The 12,272-nt window shown below is 31.0% G+C and overlaps 1 protein-coding gene across 3 annotated transcripts in view; it reads left to right on the forward strand.

Annotated features, from left to right (window-relative positions):
• LOC106876957 (sodium- and chloride-dependent taurine transporter) overlaps positions 1 to 7,332 on the forward strand; it is an 88,438-nt gene extending 81,106 nt beyond the window's left edge. For all 3 annotated transcript variants that reach the window (XM_014925737.3, XM_089365444.1, XM_014925729.3), the window contains exons 13-14: positions 2,183 to 2,362; positions 4,250 to 7,332. In XM_014925737.3, the coding sequence (XP_014781223.1) occupies positions 2,183 to 2,362; positions 4,250 to 4,468 (399 nt within the window). In that variant the 3' untranslated portion in view covers positions 4,469 to 7,332. The remainder of the gene's footprint in view (positions 1 to 2,182; positions 2,363 to 4,249) is intronic.
• Positions 7,333 to 12,272: the final 4,940 nt, after the last annotated feature.

Consider the following 12,272-nt stretch of genomic DNA (forward strand, 5'->3'; position numbering starts at 1 on the left):
TTCAGGTTTTCACATACTTCATAAAATGTTCTCACCTGTAATTAAATACATACTTGTTTATATGTGTGTTTAATAGATATATCTATATATTTAGCGAGTTACTACTACCATTTGTGTAGAGGCGCAATGGCCCAGCGGTTAGGGCAGCGGACTCACGGTAATAGGATCACGGTTTCGATTCTCAGACCGGGCGTTGTGAGTGTTTATTGAGCGAAAACACCTAAAGCTCCACAAGGCTCCGGCAGGGGATGGTGGCGAACCCTGCTGTACTCTTCCACCACAACTTTCTCTCACTCTTACTTCCTGTTTCTGTTGTACCTGTAATTCAAAGGGTCAGCCTTGTCTCACACTGTGTGTCACGCTGAATATCCCCGAGAACTACGTTAAGGGTACACGTGTCTGTGGAGTGCTCAGCCAGTTGCACGTTAATTTCACGAGCAGGCTGTTCCGTTGATCGGATCAACCGGATACATAGTGAAGTTGCACAAGTGGATCAACTGGAACCCTCAACGTGGTAAGAGACGGAATGCCAACAACAACAACAACTACCACTTGTAGCTTTGGCATGTACAGATGATATATTTCAGCTAGGAAAAGACCAATGTGGCTTAAACCCAAACCAGACATTCATACTTTATTGCTTAGTTGGCACATCTATTGTGGAAAGGCTACATTGGTCTGGACAAACCATCAAACCTGAATGGATGTCTTTACATTATTAACTGTCATTTAAAGGTCTTTGATTTTGGGAGTGGAAAGTATTATTGTAAGTCCAAATTTCAATCCCTGTTTATAACTAATAAATTTCAGCACAAAAACAAAAATGTAATGCATAAAGTAAAGAATGGTTTGCTCTGATTATGTTTCATTGAGATTATAAGTGAATTTAGGGTACTAGTGACATATTGTCCCAGAAAGAAAATTATTTGTTTACTCTTTTTCTCTGACAAAGTAAATAGATTATATTCAAACCTTGCTTTTTATTTTTCAGTCTCTTTATTGAAGAAGTAAATTTCTAAAGAAATTAGATAAGCAAATTCAGGTATTAAGCACCATGTAGTAAGGTGTATTAACTGGCTATTAAATTAATAACTCCACTGTGATGAGTTATCTTTGCAACTCACAAAAGAAAGCCAAGGAAAATGTCAGCATCTAAAAACCATATATTTGTGCCATAACTGATACAATTTGTAGTGTTAGCAACTATAGAACATGAGAACATTTGTGATATCCCAACATAGATTATATGTCCAAGTGAGTGATTAGCAAGTAGACTAGTATTGATATTTGGCTTATGTCTGTAGCACATACTTGGAACCAGTTGTCAGGTATTGTCAATTTTGCTTTTTTCCCCCCCTTTCTCTGCTATTTCATGTTGAAGTTGTTGATGCAATCACCAACTATAAAGAAAAATGAAATCAAGAAAACAGTGATGCAATGTTTACAAAATTATTCAACCATTATGCAGTAACTCTATAGAGTACATTTTAAATTATTGAATTAATGTACTTTTATAAAGTGAAAACTTTAATTTGTATTGATCTGCTAAAACACAGGTTCACTTCCGTACTTGTGCAACTTCACTATGTATCTAATGATTAATAGACATTTATATAACTAGTGGTTTATTTTCTTTCATATTCCTTTTTTATTAATTATTCTGAGGAATAGGAACAGTGCCCGATGCCTTCATTTAGGTTTCCTTGGACAAATTATGATTAATTGTCAGCTTGAACTGATAACTGTGTGTTTAAAAATAACACTTGAACAGAGATAGATCCAGTGAACTGTTGTTTTATCAATGAAGGATCAAACCCACTACTGTCTCAAGATGTGGGCACATTGGGCAGTTGCCTAGGGGCCTGATTCTGATGTATTTTTATAAAGTGAAAACTTCATTTAATTTGTGTTGTTGTGGCTTGATGTCAATAAGTACTACAGGGCCCTGTGCATTGATTTGCCCCTGGGACTGCAATGTTTCTGAGGCAGCTCTGATCAGACTTAGTACATCAGTTGGTGTATTTTAACAGGCTTTCTCTTAATTTTACTTGTTTTCTTTTAACTTATTGTTTTTATTTGTAATACCAAAACTTTCACAAATTCCTGGAATTCAGAGCAAAAGACTTAAAAGATATCTCTAGCATTTTGAATTATTATTAAATACTATTTTTGTTTGTTTTAGATCGTCTTCGTCCTGAGTACTATCAGCTATTCTGAACTAACGTACAAGAGGAAAGTGATCGAATATCATTACCCTCACTGGGCGGTATCTATCGGCTGGACAATGGCATGCTCTTCAATTATATTTATTCCTCTAGTAATGTTTATTAACATCTACAAAACAAAGGGATCACTCAAAACAGTAAGTTATTAGCAACTTACCATTTCTTTTTAGTAGGTGTGTCATCATCATCATCATCACCATCATCATTTAGCATCCATTTCCATGGATTTGACAGTTTGACTAGGACCGCTAAGTCTGTTGTGCCAAGCTTCAATCGGATTTCGCTTGATTTTTATGGTTGGATGCCTTTCCTAATGTCAACCAAGAGTGTAGTGGGTGCTTTTTACATGTTGCTGGCATGGGTGTAATTTACAAACCACCAGCAGTGGCTATAGTCAGCTTGACATGTCTTCTCAAGCACAGCAAATCACCAAAGGTCTCGATCACGTGTCATCACTTCCATTAGACTCGTTTATACATATGTATGTTTGAAAGGGATAGTGAAATTAGTAGTAGCTACTATGATCAACCCTCCCTTATTTCCAGGTAAAATACTGTTTTTGCACTGACATTGTTTTTATGCAACAAAGGCCTTCCTTCAGTCTCTACCAAATCCACTCACAAGACTTTGGTTGACTGAAGACTATATCAGGAAATTTGTGCTCAATGTGCAGTACTGTACAAGTGTCTCCTCCTATATACACTGCAAACAGAAAAATTTGAAATGATTGAATACCACCAGAAGTAGAAACTGATTTTAGATAATGTACATCAGATTTATTTTACAAAATTAGTTATATTTTATTACATTGTATGTTAATTAATAATAAGCACAAATTTTCATGTAGGGACAGAATTTGCACGACAAAATCAAAATTCACCTTTATTTTTTTCCAATTTGCATATTCTTAATGTGTTCTAGCAGATTTAAATATGAATATGCTTTGTAAAAGAAATGTTCTCCTGTGACATAAGCAACAGCAATTAGAATATGTGTTCAAATCTGCCGGAACACATTAAGAATACCAGTGGAAGAGGGATACCTAGGAAGACATGGAATGAGATGGTGAAGCATGGTCTTCAAACGCTGGGCCTCATAGAGTTAATTACTATCAACTGAGACATTTGCCGATATGCCATGCTTGCAAAAACCTATCAAGCAAAGTAAAATCATAGTTGTGGCAGTTATTGGCGTTGTGTAATTGGCACCTGTACCAGTGGCACATAAAAAGTATCTTTAGAGCATTGGGCCTCATGGAGGTAATATGGCCAATGCTGGTGTCGCGGAACTAGCAACTGTGCCTGTGGCACATGAAACACACCTTTCGAGCAATGGGCTTCATGGAGGCAATGACAAATGACTGAGACCTTTGGCATTGTGTCATGCTTGAGAAGACCCATCAAGCCAAGTGAAATCACAGTAGTGGCAGATACTAGTGTTGTGCAAATGGCACCCATTACACTCTTCGAATGGTTGGCATTAAGAAGGGCATCCAGCTGTAGAAACTCTGCCAGATCAGATTGGAGCCTGGTGCAGCCCCTCAGCTTACCAGCTCTGGTCAAACTATCCAATCCATGCCAGCATGGACAATGGACATTAAATGATGATGATGATGATGCAAATCATTGTGTGTGCATATATATACAAGTGTATGTATGTGTGTGTGTGTATATATATTTATATATTATTTATTTATTAGGTATTATTTATTCACCATCACGTGTGTGTGTAAGTATGTATATGTTACATACATATACTTATGTTATCATATTGCACAATATTAATTTTTGATTCATCTATTTGAATGCAATGTCTAATAATTTAATAAAGAAAATCATATCTAATTTATTATATAAGTTTTCTTGTTATAAGGTTGTTTTTTTTTATGAAATCTTAAAAATAAAACAAAGTTCAGTAACTGACAAATAGTTTATATTTAAGAAAATATAATTACAAACAATGCTTAATAAAAAATTTAAAAAAAACACATCTTATAATTATTTTAATTCTTTTAACATTTGCAGAGAATTGAATACTTGCTACGTCCAATGCTCAAGTCATACCAACTGCGGCCCAATGAGGATCTTACGAAAGTGACGCTAATCACTCGGTGTGATTATGACTGTGAACCAGAAATTGCTGCAGAAGAATCCGCTACTGTTCAAAATCATTTAATTGAAAAATCAGCAGAAGCCAATCTTGAAATTGTACCCAATTCTGATACTAAAGATACAAATATTTAATAGAATTAAATGTTCTAAAAAAATTCTAGATAATTCCAAAAATTGTTGGACAAACTCTGCATAAACTTTAGCTTAACTTCAACTTAACTAGCAATAGGTTTAATCTTTCTAGTTCTAGCACTGCAGATAAACGGCTATGAAAGATTGTACACCATTTTAGTGTCATGAAACTATGTCTTCTTATTCATTGGGATATCAAAAGTAGATATTAAACATTAACATTATTCAGAATAATTTTTAAAGATTATTTTTATAAATTTATTAAAAAAGTAATTAGAAATAAATTCATTTCAAATGTTAATAATACAGACATCTGTGTATAAATTTATGTACACATTTTATAATAGACGTGTATATAAATATATATGCACATCTAATATGCATGTGTGTATAAATTTTATCAAATCATAACTGAATAGTATTTTCATTTAATGTAGAAATGAATTATAATTTGAAAAATTATCACTTCATTTTTTAAAAATTGATTATTTAAAATTACAACTTGAACAAATTTATGTTATCTTCCATCATATAACTTTTAGATAATGAGTAAATTTAACCTCAAAACTCTAATGAGTATGCAGGTTAAATATAAAACCTTTTCAAAAAAATTGCTACATTTTTCATATATCTTTCTTATTATTGTAATGATAGCTCAAGTTTTCATATATTCTTGCAGTATTGCTTCAGTTGGAAGGAAAAATTTTTTTTAAATAACCTATTAAATATTTTACTGAACTTATTAGCTATGAAAATTGTTTCCTAGAAGTAATTGTACTTCATTTCTTAAAAATCACCTGTGATTCAGATAACTCCCACAGATATAGATATCCATGTCCTTCTTAATAAAATAGACAAACAGTTTGATGACTTTTTTGGCACATTCATGCTAGTTTTATAATAATCCCTTCACAAAACTTGACAGCTTTTGATCAATTGAAATCTAATATAATTTCTCTTCTATTTAGTTTAATTTATACTAGATTCATCTAATTGAAAACAAAATTAACATTAAAATTCTAAAATATCCTCCAGTTTTATTTTAGATAAAGATTTATTTAAAATTCTTTTGAGGAACATAATATTAGAACCAGTTTATTGCAGATTATTATTGCCTTTCATCAATTACGATAAATGCCTCAAATATCTTTCATTAATTTCATACTTTCATGCATTTCAATTCAGTTATAAATAATTTCTTATTACTTTTAATGAAAGACTTAAGGTGTTAAATTTTACATCATCACTGATTTATAAACTGAAGTCCGTTAGATTACTGGGCCAACAATGTACATATATCAGCTATCAAGAAATGCCTAAGACATGAGAGAAACCATTCTGTAACAATGAATTTTCTTTCACATTATTTTTTTCTTTGGAAATTCTAAATAGATAAAAATCATTGTTTAATGTTAGTCTTGTTACATACAAGTATGTATTATTCCTGTATTCTTCCAATATGCATACTGCAATGATGTCAAAGACATTGTATTATTGAATTATCATTTATCAAATTTCATTTTACATAAAGTATAAGTTTTTTTGTTTTTTTTGTTTTTTTCATTTGAACATGATACTTTAATAACTTCATAAGGTTTCAAGTTATTGTCTAAAGTGATTATACAACATTCACCATTATTAAAGACAGTTTTGGCATTTGTTAATTTCTTATGCCACAAAGTATCAAAGAAAACTGGTACATCCTCAGTTTCTTTTTATAAGCTAAAATTGGTCTCATACTTTACTGTTACTAAGAAACTGAAGCTACAGACTTTATTAAACAATGATATGATAATTATCTTCCCAATATATATGGTTTGTTTTATTTCTTGCTGTTTGTCTTAAGATAAAAATATTTTTTAATATTATATTGATTAAATCCCTAATTATTTTGCATTTTGCATTGTGACATGATGTTTGATTTAAAATTGTACAAATAAATTTTTAAATAATGCTTTTTATCTTTGGAATTGCAACAGTGAAGGTGTTATTTGATTAATACAATTTCCTCAGCTTACTCCAAATCCAAAAATGAATAATGTCAGTAATAAAATTAAAGAATTTTCTGGTCAGAAAAGGTAATTCTTTAAATTTGATTAAATTTAGATTCTTTTAAGATTTAAAAACCACTCGAACAAAGAATATTATTCCTATGGCTGTTTAGTTTTACAGCTGTTGCCAGTGTATAAAATAATGCTTTATTTTCTGCATATCTTATGGAAAAGCTCCCTTTCATAAAGGTTAGATAGCAAATCTGACCTTTAGTCCTCTGACTATTATTATTACTATTGTTTTTTTAAATTAAATTTAGATATTGAATTTTTACAAATGCTATAGGTATATTTAAAATATTTTAGTTTAATTACATCATCAGCTGCAGCTTGTCATAATCATCATAATCAGTTATCATCATCATTGTCATCACCACTATAAAAGTCATAATTCATAATTACTTTCATTAACTCATTATCTTCTTCAGCATCATTTTCATTATACCATATTCTGTCGAGTTCCAAGCATATGAAGGACATTTTTCAAACAGGAGCAGTTTGGATTTTATTGTAATATAATAAAGCATTTGCTTTTTTTGCTTTCATTTTTTTTTTTTTATGAACTTTTGCAAATGTAATTAGTAATGTTTTATTTGCTATGGATAGTAGTGGGCCATTATGATAGCTGTTTCATTTTATAAGTGATGCTAATGTAAAATTGTGTCAGCTCAAGTATTTTAACTACTAACGAAGCTAAATAATAATTCAACTTGCTGATTGGACCCTAATCGGTATTGACAAGATAGCATCGATGTCTGCTAAATATTGCTAACAAAACAAAAAAATGTAATAAAATATTTTCACTTTTAAAAACTTGTTTTTAAATTTTATAGCTGAACATTTTTTTTTTAAATCGTTGAATAATCTAAGAGCAATTTATATATTAGTGTAACTTTTTAAAAACATTATTTAACTCTTTAAAAAAATTTTAAGTAGACCCTATATTAATACTAGTGTTAAGGATTTTGTTTGCATATTTACAAAATAAATTAGGGATACAATCAAGAATTTTTTTTTAATTAATTAAATATTTGGTAATTAACATTTTGCCCAGTTATAATTTTCTTATTGTTTGAACTTACATGGTTGATGCTCCCGAAACAATTTTATAAATACATATTTAAGTATATATGTATGTGTGTATTTATATACAATTATATATGTAACTTTACATAAGTGCTTGTGTGTGTGTGTGTGAGAAAGAGAGAGACCTGTCTCTAAGAAATAAATACATACGCACACACACACACATATATATATATATAAACATACATGACATGTACATATATATTCATATACACATTTATATACCTACTTCAGTGATAACACCCGTCACTCAATTTTATGTGTCTAAAATGTGCACATACTGTATGCATACACATGTATGTACGTACGTGTGTGTGTGGGGGTTTGTGTGCATATCATAAATGTATAAAAAGGGTTGTCTGTGACTGCAAATGTCGCTTATTTCAAGGTGTGGTCAAATGGACAGTTCATACAAGCTTTGAGAAAGTCTAAAAGTCACATTCAACTCTCATGTTTATAGTAAATTTGACTTGGCATCCAATATTGAGTCTTTTCATCAGTAAACAAACATTAACATTTATATATATATATATATATATATATATAAGCAACACACACACACACACACATACATATTACCTATGTGTATATATATGTAGACACACACATACATACACACATAATCATGTGTACATATATAGATACATATACATATCTTATAATAATAATGCTACCATTGTACTTATTATAACAATCTCACTCAGTTTTCTGTTTTTTGCTTTTATTTTTCTATTTTGAGAATTAGACAGTTTCAAAAATACAGTTATGTACACTATTTTTTAAGCTAAATAAACCATTAAAATATTTCTAATAGGAAGATATTAGATTTTCCAAAAAAAAAAAGAAAAGAAAAAGAAAAAAATGAAGAGATGACCCTTTGTCTATCATTTGTTATAATAAAAAAAAAATTTTAAAGGAATCTTTTTTTTTTCTTTTTTCTTGTGTATTTATGTAAATTTGACATTTTTAAATAATTTCATGAAAATATTGACGAACCAACAGGATAACATTATCCAATCATCAATGTTTTACCTGCTGAAGTTCAATTAGCATTTGATTTTTCTTTTCCTATGTGTGGATTCATTTATTGCATAAAGATCTCAGAAAGTATATTATATTTCAGGAACTTTCATACCTAAATCTACAATTTATCAAGTTTTGTTATCTAACATTTAACATATATTAGTTGTTATTTCTTGTAAAATATAATTAAGTCTGAATTTTGTAGAATCTAAATTTAAACACCCCCCCCTCTCTCTCTCTTTAATGGTAGAATGTTTCACCAGTAAACTTGATTCATAATAGACACTATGTGTTTTTTGCCTTCATTGTGTGAAACATATTTCGTAACATTATAGAAAACATTTCTCTTGATTACATTTCAACAAAACCTCGATTTCTTGGCAATTTTAGCTGGAGGAATTCCTTGAGAATTTATGGAACAAAACCTATAGCAAGTTAAAAGAAAAATATTGCAATTTATGAGAAATGATGAATTTCTGTTTTGTATTGAATCAGTGGTTCTCAGCTGGGGGGCCCATATAAGATTTTTGGGGAGTCATGCAATCGGAATAGTAAATTGGAGAACTACAATAGTATTTAAAGGATCCATTGAAGATTTTGGTTTAAATGTATTTATTATAAGAAAGAGCTAAATTTCTTTTTACATGTTTCTGGCCTCTGAAGCATTTTCTCTCAGAGAGTGCTGTTGCAAACCTACACAAGTGAATGTGTGAAAAACAGAAATGGTATTTTGAAAGAAGTATCTATAAAACTAATTTTTAAACATCGAATGGCTGGAGGCGGGGGGGTCCACTGAAATAAAATGGTAACTAAAGGGGGGTGGGGGTCCATAGATAAATTTTTTTTAATGGTTGGGAACTACTGGATTAAATGATCACTATAGCAAAACAATTCTTGTCTTCCCTATTCTATTCTTTTTAATTTATTCTAACAAAAAACAGAAATTAATGAGTCCTGAATAATAAAGTTCATGAAATTTATTTTTTACATAGTTGCATCATAGTAAAAATGCTTCATATTTAATTGTGAAATGGTTATTCCATAATTATAATGAATTGTAACTACACATATGTATTTCAGTTTATGGACTTCCTCTGTAGTTTATTTGAATTAAGTAGATATTAGTTTGCACACAGAGCTTTCTTTCCTTTTAAATGCAAAGTCAGCTACAGATTTAATTTTAAGAATAGAGAAAGATAATGAATGTACTTAGAGTCTTGTTTTCTTCCTTAAACCAATAATTAGAGAGTTGATTAGTGTGTTGAATACATTAAATTGTTTCATGTCACATTTTGAGATGACTTCTCTGTAATTTAAATATATAGAAGAAACTTTATTTCTGTTCAAGCCATTTTCGCTTGACTCCAGCTTACAACTCTATCTATTATAGCATGTATATAACTATTAAAGCAAGGGAAACATACTCTAGATTCACCATATTATTCTGGCTTCAGTCATTGATGCTTATAGAAAGGAATAGTTCTTAACCTGTATTAGCATCGTAATTAAACAACAGTGGTTGGTTTCTATGTATTCAGTTGAGCTAACAAGCCAGAAGAATTGATGATCCAAACATATTTCCTTTACATCTATAGATATATATATATATATACATATACATAGGCGCAGGAGTGGCTGTGTGGTAAGTAGCTTGCTTACCAACCACATGGTTCTGGGTTCAGTCCCACTGTGTGGCACCTTGGGCAAGTGTCTTCTACTATAGCCTCGGGCTGACCAAAGCCTTGTGAGTGGATTTGGTAGACGGAAACTGAAAGAAGAAGCCCATCGTATATATGTTTGTGTGTCTGTGTTTGTCCCCCCAACATCACTTGACAACCGATGTTGGTGTGTTTACGTTCCCGTACCTTAGCGGTTTGGCAAAAGAGACCGATAGAATAAGTACTAGGCTTACAAAGAATAAGTCCTGGGGTCAATTTACTTGACTAAAGGTGATGCTCCAGCATGACCGCAGTCAAATGACTGAAATAAGTAAAATAGTAAAAAAAAAAAAAAGAGTATTATGACTGGTTGCAACCTGGAAGTAAGTGAAAAATTACTTGAATAGGAATAAAAAAAACTGAAGACATTACAGAAAACCATAGTTAATGAATTATTGTATCAACTAGCTGACCACGTGTCGTCAATAATGACAGTTAATTGTAGTATTTTATAAATAAATAAGGTGCATGATAATCACACATACTTCCTTTGTGCACAAACACATATAGTCACACAAAGTTGAAACGCTGATTTTTTTTTTTTTTTTATCACCCCTTCCTTATTCATCTATCACCCCTTTGTTTCTCTCGCTCCCTCTCAGTCAGGGATATTACTCTCACTACTTCTTCACTGAGTTACTATTTTCTCCTCCTCCTCCACATCCTGTGTGATTCTGGACAAATATATAAAAACACTATGCATTATTATATTAGGAGATTATTGATTTTATATAAATGTCATAACTGACTATATGTATACTTGTACACTAACAATTTCACAGGTAACTTTTCTACATTTCTTGAGTCCCACAAAGCCTTCATCAGTCTACTTTTCATATACTATGTTGATCATCTAATAAAATTCTAGAAAGAAATATTCCTAACATAATCAAATTTTATTTCCTTCTTTCTGCAATAGCCTCTCTGATCTTTTTTCGTAACCATCAAGTTGATGCAGTTTAGCATCAACATTTTACAAGGACTTAACACTAAATGTCAACTTTAGAATTACATTTGAGATTATTTCCCATAATCCTATCATCTGAACATACTCAATCTGTCTTATGTTTTCTATTCGAGGAAGTCTACTGTTGATTGGCTTTCTATAAGAGAATGAGATGGAAATTTCTAATTGGAAAGATAGCAGTTTTACAGACAACCATTCCTGTCAGAAGGATTGAACTCAGAACAACAGATTATCATCACTTTGCAGTGCATTATCAAATAATGATACTCTGTTTCTTTCTACCAAGTAGTTTACTTATTTGGGAGATACAATAGTTTCTCAAGAAACTACTTCATATGTTTTTAACAGTAAATTACATCTTAAAAAACCTGAAAGGTATAATTCTATCAACATATTGTGATCATAGAGGAAGATGAAATGTTGATACAATTATTACACTTACAATATATTATGCAATTTTGTAATAATAGTATGGAACTACAATAATAAAAATTCTTAAATGTGTATGTACATGTGAATACTACATGGCCAAAGTTCTGTTCCACTGCATGAAATGTCTTCTGTTGTAGCCTTGTGAGTACACTTGGCTAGATGAGAACAGAGGAAGCTTGTTTGATGGATCCAGCCTACAATTCAGAAGTCTAGCTTCCTTGTGACACATTGTTTCTGTTTGAAGATTATGTTAAGGATACACGTCTGGAATAATAAGATCACTTATAGTAAATCAAAACGGCGGTTCAGTTGATTGAAAAACTGAATATCAAAACCGACAGATACCTTTTTACTTTTATAATATGTTTGTGTAGCATTAGATTGTTTGAAAAATAAATCTCTGGCACTGATACCTATAGCATATGTGCAGAAATTGACTGAAACTGGATGGATAACGCATGTGCACAAATAAATTTGCACTATTTTGTTAACCTCTCGTCAAGCATGTGCATAGTAAATTACATATA

Source organism: Octopus bimaculoides, chromosome Z (genome assembly GCF_046866305.1).
Source record: "Octopus bimaculoides isolate indiv1 chromosome Z, ASM4686630v1, whole genome shotgun sequence".
In the NCBI taxonomy this organism is placed as follows: domain Eukaryota; kingdom Metazoa; phylum Mollusca; class Cephalopoda; order Octopoda; family Octopodidae; genus Octopus; species Octopus bimaculoides.